The sequence below is a fragment of the Scophthalmus maximus genome, chromosome 20 (assembly GCF_022379125.1).
Source record: "Scophthalmus maximus strain ysfricsl-2021 chromosome 20, ASM2237912v1, whole genome shotgun sequence".
NCBI lineage: Eukaryota > Metazoa > Chordata > Actinopteri > Pleuronectiformes > Scophthalmidae > Scophthalmus > Scophthalmus maximus.
In genome coordinates, this window is record NC_061534.1 from 11,669,311 (window position 1) to 11,689,139 (window position 19,829).

The 19,829-nt window shown below is 49.7% G+C and overlaps 1 protein-coding gene across 1 annotated transcript; it reads right to left on the reverse strand.

Moving 5' to 3' along the window:
* Positions 1–782: 782 nt before the first annotated feature.
* On the reverse strand, positions 783–18,747 carry smad7 (SMAD family member 7). Its single transcript, XM_035608373.2, has 4 exons — positions 17,111–18,747; positions 16,018–16,071; positions 12,462–12,533; positions 783–1,695 (listed from the first exon to the last, which is right to left on the reverse strand). Exons 1-4 carry the CDS (start codon positions 17,574–17,576, stop codon positions 1,157–1,159), a joined length of 1,131 nt encoding a protein of 376 aa, XP_035464266.1. The 5' UTR covers positions 17,577–18,747; the 3' UTR covers positions 783–1,156.
* Positions 18,748–19,829: the final 1,082 nt, after the last annotated feature.

Sequence of the window (19,829 nt, forward strand, 5' to 3'; positions counted from 1 at the left end):
GGCCCAGACAGAGACACATATGCGCACGCACACACACACACAGACACACACACACACACACACACACACACACACACACACACACCACAGTGAAAGGGTTTGTCTTGTTTTTAGAAATACAATAGGTCATAAATAGACCTTTGTCCCTAATCGCCTTCTCGGTCCAGTTCCTCTGATATCTAAGATATCTAAGATGACTAAATGAAGTTGTAATCTTCCAGTATGTGTGCGTTCCCTCAGGTGTGGCCCCAAAGTCTTTGTGTGATTGTTTGAGACGTTACATGCTTTTCCTTTGTAAGTCATTAAAATGAGTAGGCTCCTCGAAGGAAGCTGGACCGTCTGTTGACTTTACGTGTTCCTGAAATGTCCCATTACCGCTTCCTAGCTCTGATGTCATCAGTCGATTAATGACACAGAGGAAGAGGGACATTCATCTCGAAATAACTCGGGAGAGACAGTCAGTTTTAAAAGGCATAACGAGTCTGTGAGAGCAGGGACAGTGAGTTATGGCTCCGTCGCACTGTGACTCATGTCTCACAGGGAAGCGCTTTGGCGGTCCACGACACAACATCCTGGGACACAAAGTCGAGCCAATGTTAACTGACCGCAAAGAGAGACCAGGTTCTTCAGGTTTTAGAGAAATGTCATGTGGACCCATTCAAATAATCCAATTTGGATTAAGCACAACACAAAAATATAAAAGCAGAAAATAAACACCCTGAAAAAGCTGAATGAAACCGCCACAAACCCAAAGGTAAGTCACAGATTGAACGGAAAAAATCTTATTTGTACATTTTTTTTTATTTTGGCATTTCTTTGTTTTGCATTTATATTAAGCAAAGTGCATCTTATTTTCTTTTTCATCAACACATTGCACAATACATAAATAATGATGCATATAAAACGTCTTCATATTTACAATTAATAATATATTTATATATAACATAAAATACATTTTTCGCTTCTTATTTTATTTAATTAAATTTTGTCATTCATTAAACAAAGTCCGTCAGAATTTTTATACTTTCTTCTTCTTTTAAAACCTTTCTTCTTCTCTCTTTGAACCTTCTGGAACAAAAAAAGGGGAAAGCAGGTGTAGTCTGTTTGTGAGGGGGGACAGATGAGGCGAGGAGGGTGAATAGGAGGAAGGCTGCTGCTATCGGGTGTTGAAGATGACTTCCAACCAGCACGGGCAGCTACTGATGAACTGTCTGGTGTAGCATTGTCCCCAGCCTTTCACAAAGCTTATCTGCACCGTGAAGCCTGTGCGAGGCTGCTGCGTGAACTCGTGGTCGTTCGGCCTCCGCAGGCTGCCGGCCTTGTCATAGTCAAAAGCTTTGATGGAGAAACCGGGGAACACCTTGTGCACCAGCAGCGTGCGCGAGTCCGGGTTGTCCAGTGTGGCCGACTTAATGAAGATGGGGTAGCAGCTGCGGTTGTAGACCCACACCCCGTCCGGCTCACGCGTCAGCTGGATGCCGTAGCCAATCTTGGCCCGCACCATCTGCACCAGCTGGGACTTGTTTTCGGAGCAGAGCTGACCCAGGCAGAAGCCGTTCCCCTGAGGTAGATCATAGAAGATGTCCAGAGAGGGCTCCTGGACCGAGTAGAGGCGCCCGACACGTGTCTTCTCCTCCCAGTATGCCACCACGCACCAATGGGCCCGATCGCCAGACTCTTGCATTGCCAGGGAATCTGAAGAAGGAAACAGAGAACGGAGTCGGTTAGACCTGTGGTAAGGAGCGCACTAACATCATGAAGACACTGAAATGGATTTCAAAAAACACAGATGAAGAGGTAAAGAAAAAGAGGGGGGGGTTGTGATGACGCCATATGATCAGAAACATCTTTCTAGACATTTCTAATTCTCCACAACTTCTCCCTGATCCCTGTTTTGGGAAATGGAGAATGTGCTTTGGTCGAGTGCCAAAGCTAAACTGTCATCCTCAATTTCTGCCATACAGGAAAACCATGTTGGAATTCCTGGACTTCAGACAGGAGACGCAACTCAGAGACATTGGCAGGCAAGTGTCCACACGCAGCACAATATTTGTCTAGGCATTAAATGCTTATCTTCTGTCTAGCTCGCTGTATTTTTGTAGCCGCGTGGCCAACAATGTGCTGACGTCAATCGACTGTCCCGTTCCTCTCGTCGGCGACATGCTTCGCCCGGCCAGAGGAAATCAGAAACTACGTTTGAATTCAAGACGAGGCCGCAAACGGCAAACAAGATGAGGGGCTGTCACATAAACACATAAACCATCCCCTGTCTACGATGAAGCACACGGCATTTCGCTGTGGAGTGACGCAGGACGTTAACTCTCAAACTTTAGACGGGAGAGGCCTGGCTTGTTGACAAGCCGGGCCTCTCCCGTCTAAAGTTTCCCCTGAGCGTAAAAGAAGTGTAGCATTGGCCATGCTCCAGTTTCCAAACCCCCCCCCCCACACACACACACCTCCTCACTCTCCCGTCTCCCTTTAGTGTGCCTCCTGCGCCGTCCCTCTTCCCCCTTCATATCTCTATTCCACAGAAATCTGGCTCCCAGCAACTCCCAGCTAGCAAAGTGGGAGCCAGTCAGGCGCAAGGGAAATAGAGGGAGACAGAGAGAGCGCAAGAGGGAAAGAAAGAGGGGGCGGGGCGCGGAAGGGAAGGAATGCTTTCACATATTTTGACTGTTACTTTTGCAACTTTGCTTCCTCTCCCAACATCACCTAATCACCTGATTGTCGCCGGCCGCTTCGCTCAACAATCAATATATACATCTCTCTCCTCTCTCTCACTCTCCCTCTCAACACACACAAACTCAATCCCAGCCCCGATGAAAGACACATTCAAGGGTTAAGAAAGCTTGAAGAGGGGAAATATATGTGAGGGAGGGAAAAAAAAATGAACAGAGCACCTCTCAGAGCCATTTGAGTCGCCCCAATCCTTCCTCATCCGACCCCAACCTACAACCCCCCCCCCCCCGGACTCTTTTCATCCTGCGGTAGCTGTGAACATAACCGGTAATTTGGAAGGTCCCGTCTGAGACAAACTGCCACATTAATGCGGCAGGATCTCTACCGGCCTGAGCGGCCTCACCGCGGCCTGTCATTAGCCTTCATTAGACGCAGGGTAGAAAGAGGGGGAAAGAGGGAAGAAAAAGACAACACTGGGAGAAGAGACTGAAACAGAAACAGAGAAGGGGGGGGGGGGGGGGGGGTTGGAAAACTGAAAGCATGCCTTCCGTAAAACAAGAGGGGCTGTGTTCTTTGAAGTTGGTCAGAGCCAAGCCTCGGGGAGTTTATCGTAAATCCGTCCCTACGGGGTGCTGGGGGAAACTAAGTACCCAGTTATCTACCTCAGACTAAATGGAGGAAAAAAGCATTTATCTTTGAGATAAGAGACAGAAAGGATTGCTTGTGTCTTGGGCTGATGTCAAACAGATTCTCAGATTCTCAGATTCTCGGATTCTCCGATCCTCGCTTTGCTCTGCGAGGTTAAACAAGAAGAAGGACGAGTTGGACAGCTGACACAGGGCCTGCTGGTGGAGCTCACCTGTGGGGCCCTGTGCGTGTGTGCGTGTGTGTGTGTGTGTGTGTGTTTGTTATTGCTGAGAGAGACAGGCCTTGGCGTCAGAGGTCATTAGAGCGGCTGCCTGTCTGAGCCTGTCATTGCAGCCTGAAAACACCCTGCTATTCAGGCCTACACTAACTGCCCCGCTTCCCCTCCCTCGTCGCCTCTGCTCCCGTCTCCTCTCAGAAAAGAGGGAGAGGAGAGAAGGGAAGGGGTGAATGCAAAAAAGTTGAAGGAGAGGGTCGGCCAATAAAGTAGTGATGTTTAAAGTCTTCAGGTCCTTGTCCTTCTAGTGGGCCAAGCTCCAGAAAACGCTGGATCCTTCACTGACCCTTTCCTCTTAAGACTCTCCATGGCTGGCAAATACCCAACACCCACGACCCAAGTTCGTAAAACAGCCTGTCTGTTCTAAATGTAAAGTCTCCAAGAGTAAATATCTGATGACATCACTATGACGTCACCAGAGGTTATTTCCTTAGACATCCTCCAGAGCCCAGAGACAACTTTATGCCACAGTTTTCACCATTTCAGGCGTGAGTGCCACTTCAACAGATAAGCAATGTTGGATAATGGAATCTATTTTATACGCTGGTGATCATTTGTTTTGCATCGAAAAGTCTGAATCTACAATGAATTCATTATATACAAAAAGAACAATATTTCACTGTGGAGGATAGGATGCATAAAAGTAGCATAAAATGAAAATACTCCTGGTAAATCGAAAATACGATTTGAGTACAGTGCCTGTGTTCTATTTCACTTCTGTTAAGTGATTTAGGGCCTTTTTTTTGTCCAGCAGGGACAACAGCTACCCTGAATTCTTCTCATTCCTCCAAACACGGATAATAAGAACAAAACCGAAAACAAATCCAAGGAGACAATTGAGACAATGACAAAAAAAAAAATGTAAAAAAATATAGCGACAGGATTCAGTCGAGCTCAAACTGTCCTCACACGTGAACAAAACCAAACTCAGGAACTTCAGCAGAGTGAAAGCGAGACAGGCAGACTCCTCTATCTGCGGGGCGCAGCCTTAAGAAGAGTATGTTCACAGCTTGTCCTGACAGCAGATGAGTTTACACCTCATGAGTAATGCTGCTGAACACGGAACCACACACACCCACCCACACACACACACACACACACTAGTGTGAGTGACCCCGTACCAACACACCCTATTCCAAGTGCAAGACTCATTTAACTGATTTTAAAACATTGTGTGGAAAAGTGTGTGCGTGCGTGTGGTAACGTGTGAGGTGTCTGCTGGTCGAGCTCCTCATGTTACGGTCTGACACTTTCAAGTGCGTCTCGAATGGGCGAATGCGCGCGCGCGTGTGTGTGTGTGTGTGTGTGTGTGTGTGTGTGTGTGTGTGTGTGTGTGTGTCAGCCGGTGTCGTCAGAGTCCCTGTGCCCGGTGTGTGATTCCATCAGCTCGGGCCCCTGAACACGCACAGAGCCGTCTGCAGTCTCTGTCTGTGCATCTGTCTGGGTGTCTGCCTATCGCAGCATTAGTCCGTCTATCTGTCTGCTGCCCCCACCTGCTTGTCTGCTCTGCGGCCTCTCAGCCCATGTGTCTCAGGCTTCTCCTCACTGGAGATAAGCTGGCTAGCCGACAGCCCCGGGCCATCTGTCAGGCCGGCCCTCTCCTCTCCTCTCCTCTCCTCTCCGCCTCTGTCAGTTGTCTGCTGCCTGTCTGTCCCATTCTGGTTTGTCCCATGGGGCCACAAGTAACCCCCATTCAAAAGAAGAATAAAACATTTTTTTTTAAAAAGACTTCCCTGCTGGTGAAAAAAAGCTAAAATGCTGATAGATCGTTGCCGAAAGATACTGGAGCAGCCTGGTGCGGAGTGCTTCATGTGACCGCGATGATAATAATCATAACAGGCCTTGTGGAAAACAAATCTAAGAAATATCAAGAAGCAGCTGATGAGCGGTAATGTGGATGTTGGCTATTTGCAACACTGTACAACAGCAATCTGCACCAATGAGGTATTTAATGAAGGATAAGCTCATGGAATGGGGGGGATAGGGGTGCTCTTCAAAGACGCACATAAATGTAAATGAAACCATAGCACAAAGGGGGAATATTTGTCTCGCAGGGTGGACGCCACGCTAGCTGAGACAATTGGACGAGGTAGAAAAGGAGGAGGGATGGCTGGAAGGGGGGGGGGGGGGGCAATAACAGACTGGGTGCTCCTTTCAGGGCCACAAACGCAGTCTGGAAAGGTTAATCATTACCTCTGTCTGACTCCACACACACACACACAAACACACACACACACGCACACACACACACCAGGTCACTACTATTCTTAGAAGTCAACACAGTCACAGAGTAACACGCCTACGCCCTCATGCAGACACATGCAAGCGCGTGCGTGCACACACACACACACACACACACACACACACACAGACACAGACACAGACACACAATTTTCAACCTTCAGGTCTCGACACAACACTATCAACATCAGTAAATAGTTAGGAGGCTCATGAGAACTGTCTCGTATCGATCCCTGAGAGCTCTGTGTGTGTGTGTGTGTGTGTGTGTGCGTGCGTGCGCGCGTCTCTCGCAGCTCAGACCTTAATGACACTGTCGTCATCAGACACGCACAAGGCGGCTGAAGGGAGGAATGAGAAAGACATGAAGGAAACAGCTCAAGGGGGAAGGAAGGACTCTTTACATTGCCTTATTTTCTAAGTCAACACCCTCTCCCGAGCCGGGGAAAGTCTATTCCAAAGGTCGAGGGTCACCCCGGAGGCATTCCTTTCGTTTCCCTCTGCCATGCCGTATATGCTCAACCACTGCGTGTTTCAGTCTGTAGCGAAAGCCGGCGCATTTTTTCTCTGTGCTCGCAACAAGACTTGGTCCCAACGATTCCTCAACAGCGTGTTTGTTGTCGGTTTGTGTTCACTTCACTTTCGTCTGCGGCAAGAAATTCGATTGGGAGGCGGCTCTCTCCGAAAAGAGAATGCTTGGCCAATCGGCGCAGCGATGGCAGGGGACTAGTCCTCATCTCACATCAATACGACGCCACCAGCCTCATAAATTTGAGCCAGGTTAACGCTAGTATTAGTTAGTGTAGCCCCGCGCTACATGAGATGAGGAGCTGGCTACGGAGGCCTGGTATTCTCACTTCTTTTTCAATTCCACAAGCTCTTTCTAGGAACATATGCTTAAACTGGAATCAGACTTGATGTGTAAAATTGGTGCACTTTCCCTTCAAGATTAGTCACAAAACAGTAAAATTATTCGTCATGTTAACTAGTTGTACCTAATCTTCCTCATCAAAGTACATATTTTGCTGGAGCACTACTTTTAAGCATATGGCTCAGTAGAAAGGCAGACAGACAGATTGAGTGGGTTTAGTAGGTGACAGAGGAAGTCCCTCTTTAGCGCGGCGGGTTACGTGAGAAGATGTGTATTCCTTCCCCCATTTGACGAAGCCGAAATAAGCCCTGATGGCAGGAAAACCACACAGGGGAGTGGCACAGTTTCGCTATCTACAGATCTGACTCCATGCAGAAACACAGATAGAGAGAATGACTTGCAGACACGCCATCGCTAACATGAACCATCCGGCCACGGCCAGGAGGAGATAAGGAGAAAGAAATGGAGCATGTTTTCCTAATGCCCCCATCTACAGTGTAATTTTCTCTCTGAGTGGAGGTTTCTGCTGTGATTACGTGATCCACATGTCTTGATGTCACCCGGGAATTGTGTTTTCTCCTCGTTTGAGATTTTTTTAAAACACCAAGGTTCCACGATTAACCGGGGAAATCCTCCAATTTGTATGCACATTATCGCTGCGCTGTACAGGAGGATACTGAAGGACATTTTGTACCCCTGTAACACCCCCTGTGACAACTCCTTCCCAACTCCTGCAGTTATTATTCAAACACTTCATCATGCTGACCCTCACACACACACACACACACACACACACACACACACACACACACACACACACACACACACACACACACACACACACACACACACACACACACACACACAAACAGTCCCCTGCAGGCCAGATTTCCCAGGGTGACAGGACAAATAAACACTGGCTAGTTGGACACACGGTGCCAGGCGGGCCGTAATGATGTCATCAGCTCACTTCTGCAAACACACATGTCAGAAGATCACCCACAGGCTACGGGCAGATGGACAGACAAGCTGAACAATCAACCACATTGTTGTCGCACCGGAACACCGTGGGAACTAAATAATACGAGCGCCGTAACCAAAACCAACGGAGCCAGTTGTGCGCGGCCGGAGCTTTTATGGCGTTGTTACTCTTGTATTAATAATTATGTACCTCTGTGTGGGTGTGGGTGTGCGTGTGTGTCTCTGTGTGTGTGTGTGTGTGTGGTTATGCTCCTGGCACTGTGGCCTATGATAGAGATGTGGCTGCAGACAGGGCCGAGTCTGTCGCTGAGATAAAGACACATGCACACCCCGCCAGTCTGAGTAAACAAAAGACAAAGTGACTACATGAATGAGCAGGCAGGAGGGTGGAGACAGACGCCATGTGTGTCACACAAGAACTCTGGCACACGCACACACACACACACTCTATCTTTATTCTGCTGAAAGGAGGGGGGTCGTCTCGTCCTCTTTCTCCTTCACACACATTCTCTCCGTATCCTCTTTATATCTTCATGCGTTGTGGTAATATGAAAATCCACTTCCACAGAGTGACTGCAAACCAAAACAATGTTCATCTTGTTCTGGGCTTCCCTCCAGCTCGGGCGTGGCGCCAAATCTGCATAGCCCACCTTTTTCAGTAAACGGGCTATGCTAAGGTAGGCAAATGTGTTCAAACTGCAATCGCTACCCTGACGCTGCACTCCAGAAATGGAGAAAAAAAGGCCAGAAAAGCTTCGCAAGGCCCGTCACGCTTTGCCCTATCCTCGCCTCCCTTCTTCTCTCTCTCTCTCTCTCTCTCTCTCCATCTTCCGCGTGCTGTTTTTTCGATTTGTGCAACATAATGACACAGGGTGGGGAACAGAGGACGGCCAAAACCAAAATTAAGTCCCTTGCCAAGAGGCGGCTTGGCTGCCGCGCAAGGAGAGGAAGTGGGGAGTAATGAGAGATCCTGGCCCGGCACGGAGCGGCCCGGCTCTGCTCGACTCGCTGGCTAACACACCGCCTCCAAATTACAGAGAACAGAGCAGAGCTGCCGGCCATCTCTCCCTCCACCCAAAGCCGCCATCTTCTCTCCCTCTTTATTCCTTCCACTTTCTCATCAAGCAAGGGGGGGAAAATAACAAAAAAAAAGATTCAACCAAAACAGAAACGGTGTTACAGTGAAGAAAGTGTTCATTTTCTTATGAAGACGTCAAGTCACCTGGATGTAATAGTCTACTTCATAAACATTTATATCCTAGTAGAGGTCACAAAAATTATATAAAATCCTTAGTTTCTTTCTCTCTGTCTCTCTCTTTCTCTAACTCCCTCCCGTCACTCTGGTGTATGCACTCCAGTGTTTGTTTTCCGTCACGACGAGGCCTCGGCTGCCTCCCTGTCCGCTCGCCTTTTCCTCAAAGACATGAGGTCATATCCTGCGCAGCCCTTTCCTTTGCCTACTAACCCAAACAAGGCAGGAATGCAGCGAGCGCGCGCGCGCGAGAGAGAGAAAAACAGACTGGGGGTTCTCTGTGTCTGAGAGTTGAGCTGTTTATCGCTGGTTAAGTTGCGCTTCCAAAAAGAATCTCACAGAAAATGCGATGAGTTCAAAACATCACAACATACGGGGGCCTCCCCTTCACGCCGCCTGGACCAAAAATGGGCCGTTTCTTCGGGGGGGGGGGGGGGGGGGGGGGGGGGGGGGGGGGGCCTCCCCATGACAGCAGAGCTAGATTGATTTAATGACCTGAGGTGCCAAGACTAAATTTAATCTCTGTCAGAGCCCCTGATGAAGGTTATACCTCCAGCCGATTCACGGGATGACTAATTGACTGACTGATGGGCCGGGCCGTCTGTCTGTCGTGCGAGGTGACTGGCCGGTGGTGTAAGAATACAACGAAGCCTAAATTTAACCCGCATTGGGAGGAAGCGCCTGTGTGACAGTCGGCCGTGCGCCAGGGCTCGCACCAGGTCACTCTATCTGCCCGTCTGTGTGTATGTATTGGTGTGTGTGTGTGTGTGTGTGTGTGTGTGTGTGTGTGTGTGTGTGTGTGCGCAGCCCGACTGGATCTTCTTACACACAGGCACTCCGGGTCAGTCCCCGGTGGCACCAGCAGGCATGCCACTGACACACACACACACACATCAATGCTACACAACCAATAAGAGCATGGCACAAAAATATGCCCATAACTCACCTCCAGAGAAGACTCAATGCGTATATTTGCAAACTAGAGCTGGGCCGTGACCCTCGGTGCTTCTTTGGAGCGAAGTATCAACACTTTCGGTTGCAGAAAACTGCCGCTGAGCGTCTGTTCGGGTTCATATTCCTGTTTGCTTTGGCAAGACGGTTCCAAACTCAACTCAAAATTTGGCCAATTTTAGACAGAAAGATCTTGCGCAAAACATGCAACATTCGAGAAAACGTGGATTGTTTTTTTAATGGGACAATGGTGAAAAGCCCAGTCGAAATATGTCAAACTTCTGTTTCTGTATCGGGATCAAAACTAAGGTCATTTGCAGCACTGGCATGGAAAAGCTGAGCACACACACACACACAAACACATCCACACTTTGTCCCATAGCCAAGAGCTCTGTCTCGCCACGATCACAGAGGTCCTACATCAAAATAAGAATAAATATTAAAACATGTCCAAATGGACACGTGGCTACGCGGGTCACCCGAACTGTTCATATACTTAAAAATATATCCTCGAACGCTCGAGTCATAACCAACAATCCAGCGCCCTCTTAACCCCGACCTGAGCTCCCATGACAGAATCTCTCTCTTGGTATCTCTCTCTCTCTTCATTTCCTGGGTGAACCTAACCCCACAGCTAAGCCCACACCCCCAGCTCAAACTGAGATCAGCACCCCGACACCCAGCTCCAGGCCTCCAGGCCTCCAGCCATCATCCCTCCTCTCCTCTTCACCACTCTCCGCTCTGTTCCAAGCCAATGACGTGAGCCAGCAAGAGGAGCTTTGGAGCTGGTAGCCTGGCAGGCAGCCTAGTTTGCATTTGCGCTTGTCGCTGTCGCAGCTCACTTTAACTCCTTCCAGCCCGGATGCTCTTGGCTCTCTGAGGAGGAGACAGGGATGTTCCCTCTGACCTCGTCAACTCTGCTTAACTCTGCTTTCCAGATAAATGGGGATTTTTTTTTTGTACTCCAGAGAAAGGCCACAGCCGCTTTACAAATTCTACTGCAATGCAAAAAAAACTGTAACAGTTCAAGACTTTGCTATATTCCCTCCTTCCCTCAAAGCCACCCTCCTCTCTCTTCCTCCTTCCTCTCTGCAAATATGTCTGGAGAAGAACATAAAAAGGGCAGAGTGAGTGAATTAGAAGGTCAGCAGCGGGCCTCTGTGAGAGCCATGTTTCTTTTGTCAGGGCCCCAGAGGGAGGGAGCGAAGGAGAGAAGCGGGGAGGGGGGGAGGGAGGGAGGGAGGGATTGTGAGGGAGGGGGAAAAGGAGGAACGGAGCGGCCTGTTTTTTTTTTTTCCCCTTTCCTTGGGCTGGCCAGAGACATCGTGAGGGCAGAGCGGGAGGGCCATCCAGCCCCGGCCTTTTTACCTCTGCTGCTTTTACAGAGGGGGCCCATTCAGTGCAGCACTGGCCCCGCCACTGCCATGTCATCCTCGCCAGGAAGGAAAACAGGCGAGGAGGAGGGGTAAACGTGTACGCCTTGCTGAGGAAGGGAAGGAGTACGGGAGGGAGCATGGGGAGCCCGTTAAGACACCGGTTCTTGGGTTTCACAGTTTTCAACTGGGTCTAAAATGTGTCTTTACTTAATGCACACAGGGAGGACTTTAGTGTCCATCTGGGGGTCTGGAGGAGGAAGAGGAGGAGGAGGAGGAGGAGGAGGAGGTTGATTTTTGGTTCCTCTGTTCTTTTAAGCACTGCTCCAATCTCCTCTCTCATCTAAGAACACACACACATATGCAGGCAGGCAGTCTAACCCCTCCATCCCCCTACCACCAAACAAAGGAGGGAGGGGGGGAATGGGCAGCGAACACCAACTGACATAAAACAGGCTTTAAAGGCCCAGTAATGAGAACCATCTGAGGCGAAGGAAAGCAAAGAACAGCGCTGAGCGCGATCAGGCGGCGGATAGGGCAAAACTCGTTCTCTCTCTCGCGGACACCATCTTATGCTGTTGCCTGTGGATAAGGGCGCCGGGTGAGGAAGGCAAACGCTGCCAAAAGGGATTATGGGAGTAAAGCTGAGGAGGCCCGAAAACACTTCCTGCATGACAGATGGAAGAAAGAAAGGTGCCAGTGTCTTGCTTTTATCCACACACGGGAGAACGTCAGAGAAGAGTTAACCCTCTACAAGGTCGTCCCCCTGTACGCACAAACACACCCAAACAAACCCCCCCCCCCAACACACACAATGTTGCACGCACAGAGCATATTCTTCTCCAAACAAATGCTGAGCGTGTTTGTCTTCCATTACAACATAACACGGGGAAGGGATGAGAGGGACTGGGAGAGGAAGAGGAGAAGAGAGGAGTGTTGTTCAAAGAGCCAGGAGGGAGGAATTTATGTGGATGTGGGAGAAATACACCTCCCTCCTTCACTGGGCTGTTTTCTTTCTCCTTTCTTTTTTTATTACAGAGGGGAAGCAGGGGCCCCCACAATCACAGCCTCCTCGTCACAAATACGGAGGGGAGATGAGTGTGTGTATGCTGGGAGGAATGCAAAGGAAAAGGGAAGAAAAGAAGAAAAGAATATGACTGTCATATGGGATGAATAGAGGGAAATAATGTTTACCTGAAAGCCCCACAGGGGCCGAGTATGTGGTTCCCCCAGTATCACTGGATGAAGGTCCAGAGTCTGGAGAATCTAATGGAGAGAGACTTTGAATTAGTACAGTGTGTGCGTGTGTGTGCGTGTGTGTGTGTGTGTGTGTGTGTGTGTGTGTGTGTGTGTGTGTGTGCGTGTGTTAGCAGCAGCAGCTGTGAGGCCGTCAATCACTCCAGTGAAATCAATGCCTAATGAAGACGCTGACGACGAAGCTCACACTCACACACAGACACACAGTGAAGACTTACAGCAAGAGTGAGTTTCTTACAGCCCTGTTAATCCCCCATAATCCACCGCTTCAGGAGGAACGTTAGCCCCGCATCTCCGCATAGACGGTCTGCTGATCTGGAAAGAGCCGCGTTCTCTCCGCTAATGACTGAGGCTGAGAGTTTGGGCCCGGGGACTCCGATTCACGCTCAATAACCAAATACAGATCAATCCCTGCAAGACTGGTTCTCTAATAGCTCTCCAAATTGGTCTGATAACCGTTTGTGTTCTATTTTTGTAATTTGGATGTTTTTTCTAGAAGAATCAGAGCCTTCCCCTCCCAAGGCAAAGGTCCATCAGAAATAAATTAATCAAAATAAGTAAAAACTATGTGTGGCTCCCTTAGATTTCACAATTTGAACAGGATACGCCGATGAAGGCCTTGAATGGAGTTCACCATTCATTTTCTTGCCGCTGCCCAAGCAAGCAGAAACCCCCTCTCTTTGCATTTCGAACGGCCGAACTCTCCCACTGAGACACACAAAGTCGACTAGTTTCAACACGACACCTGAATGGGGCTCTAACAAAATTGCAGTGTGCGCCGAGCGGAGCGGAGCACACCGCTGGGAGAGGGGCTCGCTCTGCCGCAGAGCTGCTGCTGCTGCTGCTGCTGCAGCTTGGAATTCGTTAATGGTACATTCCTTTAGCGGCACGTCAATGTTGCTCTACACCTACCATCCATCGCACCACGGTGTGTGACGGTGGTCACCTCCGCTCTGACTGGATTGTGACTCTGGAGTGCAGTTTTGTTTTTTTCTCTGATGGCTGTATTGGTGAGGCGCATGCTCGCGACTGCTGCGTTCAGCAGTAGTAAAAAAAAAATAAAGAAGAAGAAGCTGAAATTACAAAATGCAAATAGGAGGAGGGGGGAAAAGGAGGATTCTTGCCATACAGCGTGTGGGGGTTCAGTGAGCATTTCATCCACATATGGTGAGGAGGGGGGGGAGGAGGAGGAGGATGGCGTTTCTGTTGAATACTTCCACTCCCTGTCGAACAGATTGTCTCACTGGCCTCCTGTGTGAGCAGAGCCGCGGCCGCTAGGAAGCGCTTCGGAAACGGCGCACAGAGGAGCGGTTTCACTGCGAGCCCTATGTGTGCTCCCCGCCACCCTGCCCTGTCCGGACACTGGCTGTGGCGCTGCGGTCGCAGCAACGAGATGCAAGGGGGCACTGCCTGGCTTTCATTGGCTGCCAGCAGCCTTGCCCTGGTCTCCCGGGCAACAGTTCACAGCTGACCACAGGGCAGGGGGGGGCACTGATGAGAAAGAGCTAAACAGTGTGTGATTTATATTCCCCAGAGCTGAAACAAGGTAGCATTTTACGTCTGGGCTGCTTTCATATTGACCGCTGCCGCTGCCGCTGCCGCTGCCGGAGCAGACAGGCTCCCTGACACGTATAAACCCCACTTCCTGTTCGCCGGAATCATAAAACCATCACCATAAAAATGCACCGCTCTTCCGCTTTTTTTCACCCACATTTAATTGCGTTGTTAACGTTGACTGTTGATTTTTTTCCGAATATCATGGTGATTTGACGCAGCCGTACATGGAGTCAAATGCAAAGAGCAGTATAGAAAATCCTGATAGCCTGCAGTAAGGGGAAGGAGATGATGACTGACAGCTCGCCTGAGGCACTGGGGGGGGGGGGGGGGCATCTTTCTGCATGATAAGCTCATCTGCCCTGTGTGTGTGTGTGTGTGTGTGAGTACACACCAGTCTGCTCCATTGTCCTATTAATATATGTTGTCTTTCACCCTCGCTCCTCGATACAGACAGAGTCTCCTTTGATTAACCACAACTGCAGCTGCAGTGCAACCAAACAAGGAAGTAGCTTGACAGGTGAGCTAGTTACTTTTGCACTTTTTCACTTGTGAAGAAAAACCAACATGATTTCAAAGAAGGCTCCATTCATTTAAAAAAAAAAAAAAAAAGTCCATAAAACTTCTACTTGGAGACAGAAAAAGCGGCCTGATGATATTTTCCTCGTCTTGTTCCGTTCCTCGACTTGGCAACGTTTAAATTCCCACACAGTCGCACCGAATTTAGGTATTCGCTCTGAAAGGGGAACCGGGGCAGTAACATGAGTTATATAATCATTTCCTTTGTCTGCATCCAGCCTGCATTTCCTATTTACCTTCTTATTTCCTTTCATCACAGGAAAGTCTCCAAATGAACTCTTTGGATCTACCCCCGAGACGCACGTCACATCAGCAGAGGGTTGAGTACAAAAAAAAGTACCACAGACTTTGCTCAATGTTTTGGATCCATTTCTGATCGTGCCTAGGGTTCTGGAGATGCTTTACGTGTAAAAGCAATATCGCTACAGCCTGGTACATACAGATGACAAAGACAGAGAGAGGGTGGGAGCTTTGAAGAAGCACAGCTGCAGCCGCGATGACTTCCTATTGTTTCCACTCACTGAAAGCCACTTTCACCTTCTCCTGACTAACTGGACGGCTGGTCGGCCGACTGGTCATTGTTTAACTCTTGAGCTTTTCCTGCACTGACACCGCAGCCACACGGGGGTAAAGTGAGCAAAGGAGCCAAGGGAGAGGTTTCAGAAAATTAAAAACCGATGCCTCGACGGAGCCACGCTCTGAGGCAAAGTGTTGTAAGATCGTATGAAAATATGATCCAAAACAAACCCATCCAAACAGAGAAGTGGGACTGTGAGACACACACACACACACACACACACACACAAACACACACACACACACACAAACACACACACACACACAATCCCTCAGCTTTAAAAATTGGATTGATAAAGTTGATGAAGACCGGCTGGCTCTAGAGACGCCGCTGTCTGTCTGTCTGTCTGTTTTTCTCTCTGCGATTCACAATGGATAAATGGACAAATGTGCAACTCCCTCTCACACACACACACACACACACACACACAATATGGCCCGGTGACGTTACCCGTCAGTCTATAGCTGGTATCTCAACTTTGTGGTGCTTTGCCCTGGCTGACAGCCATGCGAGAACTGCCCTGCCAGCCGGGCATGCCACTCTGCTATCATAAATCACAACATAACATGGAGCCATTTCCTACACACACACACACACACACACGCACACACACACACGCACGAACGCACACACTTCAGGGATGGGTAGTGAGTAGTGTTTATTGCGTAAAACTATATATGTAATATGTAATGTCAGACAACACATGAACATTCATGAACACAAGATGGTCGTTCATATATAAATATACATTGGCATGTTTGTATTCATAGAGGCCGAGCTCACCTGGTGGTTTAAGATAGTCCATGGGATAGCGCGAATATGGAGGAGGAGGAGACTCTGCATGAGGGGGGAGAAAAAAAAAGAAGCATAAGCATATTTAGGGGGTGAAACAAGGGAGAGAGATCTAAACTTTATGATAAGAGCTGTTTCATTCTTGAGGGGTTTGTGTCTGTCAGCTCGGCCTGCGGAGGAAAGCAGAGGCCGGCCGGCGGCTATTGCCTTTCATTGGCAGGCAGATAAACAGGGGGCCGCCTGGCGCCAGGAGGGCCACTATCAGCGTCTAGGACAAACTGAGATACGGGCCTCTTTTGGCCCGGGACGCCAAGCAAGCACAAGCACACACACGCACACACACACACGAACACATGAACACACACACACACACACACACGAACACACACACGGGCCCTGGAAACTTCAGCGTGGAAAGACTGTAAAGCCCTGGCTGGAGTCGCTTTGCACTTTGGAAATGCCAATTGTGAAATGTCGAAATGCCAGACCGGCTGTTTGTTTGAAGAAAAAGGAAGAAGAAGAAGAAAAGAAAAAAAAGCGGGGGCTTTGATTGAGTTGGAAAAATATCCCGATTTCTTAAAGTTTGGAATAAAACCGCTCGTTTTGGAGTCCTGGCGCCGTGAGGGTGCCAAGGGAAACATGTCGTTATGGTCGGGTGCACGGCAGCACTAATAAACAGATCCTTGTTGGGAAATCAACACATGTAATATAAAAAACAACAACAACAACAACATATGATTATAGGGGTTGGAGAATATTTTTTAACGTAACGTCCCAAATTCAAATGTAAGGACACAACAGTGGCCGAGAAGGACGAGGATGAGGAGGAAGAGGATGAGGAGGAAGAGGAAGAGGATGAGGAGGAGGAGGAGGAGGAGGTCCACTTGGCACAATCTCCACATCGGTCAAGTTTGACCTTATGGAAACTGGAGACGACTGTGCCAAGAGGGGTGATGTCATTTGAATTAGGCTAATTAGCCCTTTAAGAGCACTGGGAGGAATGCGACTGCAATTTCAGTACTTTTCCCTTTTGCCCTGGGGATTATCATTTTATTAAGAATAAGCAAAAACAAATCCGACTCACCGAGTTCACACAGCCTGCTCATGTGGTGCGGGTTGCAGCAGACGAGCTCTGGGTTGATTTCCCCGTAGGATTCACAGCACGACAGCCTCTTCAGCTCCGAGGAATGCCTGAGGTCCGGCCACCTGAACACCTTGTAGAGCAGCATGGGGAGCGAGTAAGACTGTTGACCCACTTTGGCGTCCACTTTGCCGGGCAGGAGCAGGCAGGGGCTCCGCGCGCCCCCCTTGGACTCCACCGCCTGCAGGAGCACCTCCAATTGTTTCTCTTTGACCTTCCTCAGGACCGAGTGGGTCAGCGCCTTCAGTTCGGCCTCCGACCCGGCGCTGGACTTGGCCACCTTTGTCGCTTTGCCCATGCAGCAGCCCCCGGAGCCATGCGTCCCCCTATCCGCCTCCCCGTCGCCCTCCACGGGCGCACGGCTCCTCCAGAGTCGCCGGACGAGCCCCGATCGTTTGGTCCTGAACATGCGGGACGAAAAGAGGGTTCCCCGGCTAAAAAACGAGCATGGTGTCCGCAAATCATGAAGATTCCGGGATCCGAGTCCAGGCGACGACAAGCAGCCTGAGAGGATACGCTGGAAAAGCTGGGCGCCGGAGAAGCGGAGGGGATCTGCGGCATGCGCCAGTCTCCGTCGCCGTCGCCTCGCGCACTGGGTCGCCGAGCGGCAGCCGAGGTTCACGGGACAGTCGAGCGTCGCCTGTGGGGGCAAACAACCATCGCCCCCGGGGCGTCGGAGACGCAGGCTTGTGAGAGCCGAACCGAGCAGCCTGAGCGCCTCGGGTCGCTGCGGCCGCGGCACAGACGCGCGGAGCCCGGGACGCGTCCGGATTCACTGGGAGGTGATGTGCAGCCCGGCGCCGCGAGCTGACCCCGTTACAACACACACACACACACACACACACACCGCGTCGATTCTTTTCAGCAGAAGCCTACAAAAACATTGTCAAAACGCTTCTCCGCGCGCATCGAGACTGAAGCCAAACGCGATCGCATTTATCCCATGAAGAGAGAGAAAACCCGCGAGGCTCGCCGCTTGTGTCTTCAGGAACATTAATCCAGCAGAATCCTCGATCCGACTACGCGCAGTGTGCGGGGCTCTCTCCTTTCTCCGTCCGTTTCTGTCCTTCTATGTGTTTGTCCGCCGTCGCCTAAATGTGCCGCTCGTCTCGCAGAGGATGTGGAACTGAGTCTCGTCCGAGGAGCCAGCGATCAGATCGGGGACTGAATCTCGACAGAGAGAGAGAGAGAGAGAGAGACAGAGAGAGAGAGACAGAGAGAGAGAGAGAGAGAGAGACAGACAGAGAGAGAGAGAGAGAGAGAGAGACAGACAGAGAGAGAGAGAGAGAGAGAGAGACCCTCGGGCTACGTCCAAGCGCCGAGCGTCGCGCAAAAAAAAAAAACTACTTCAGTTGCCGAATCCCTTCGAAATACGGGGAGAAAAATAATAATGATGATAATCCACCCTCGCCTAATCTCACACGAAAGTTTCCTGCGTGCGAGCGTGGGAGAAAACCGCGCGAGCCCGCCGAGTGATCCCGAGGGGCGCAGGAGGCTCTGTGTCTGTGAACGAGGCGCACGGCTCCGGTGCCCTTGCTCCGTCTCCAGTCTCCAGTGCGCATTGACGCGCCCGGTCACGTGTGTGTCTAGACACCCTGTCGCTTAAGAGAAATGTGATTGTGTTGCGCAAACAACAGATCAAGTGGAGCCCACAGCGCGCGCGCGCACACACACACACACACACGCACACACACACACACACACACACGCACACACATAAGGAGGAGTTGAGGAATTAAAAAATAGGAAATATAAATCTGGAAAAAAACAAGTTTGTGTGCTAAGTTGAAGATGGGGAGCACAAGGCTGTGGGACTACAGGGAGTTGAGATGAGGGCCAAAGATACGAACTCCACATTTAAAGTCATTTCTGATTCAACCTTTGAATGTTAAATGAACAGTAGATATAAGCATATATATACATATGCATATATAGGTTCAAAATGTGTATGAATTAAGGTTGTAATGAGCCAAATCAACGGATTACACGTTGCGCAACAGTCAATATATTGCAAACTCCCCCCTTTTCTGCTCAAAATCACCAATGCTTGGTGTCATCATGTCAAAAAACTTGGGATAATTTAGCTTGTTTTAACCCGCTTGGGTTTTATCGCCCTGTGCGCAGCCTCTCAGGCAGCTTTTGCACCCTTTCTTTATTTCTTTTTTTAATCCAACTAACTAAATATTTTTCTCGGGCTTGACTGGGCCTGTATAAGATTATGATTTTGGACTATATATATAAGGTCATTTCCCACGAGCGAGGGGAGGGGGCAGAGAAGTGGTACCTGCTAGACTGAATTTAGGGAATATAACCGGAAGGAGAGCCAGCATGTCCGAGACAGACGGGAGCGCGCTGCTGCCGCCCTCTGGACGTTTGGGTTTCTGTGTGTGTGTGTGTGTGTGTGTGTGTGTGTGTGTGTGTGTGTGTGTGTGTGTGTGTGTGTGTGTGTGTGTGTGTGTGTGTGTGTGTGTGTGTGTGTGTGTGTGTGTGTGTGTGTGTGTGTGTGTGTGTGTGCCTGTCTTAATTATCAACACAACAGTTTCCACCAACCTTTCTTCATCCAGTTGCCTCCTCCAACTTTCCACCGGCCGAGGATCGATTTCCTTTTCCTTCCTCATGACAACACATCCGTGACAGTGACAGCATCCTCACACTTACAATT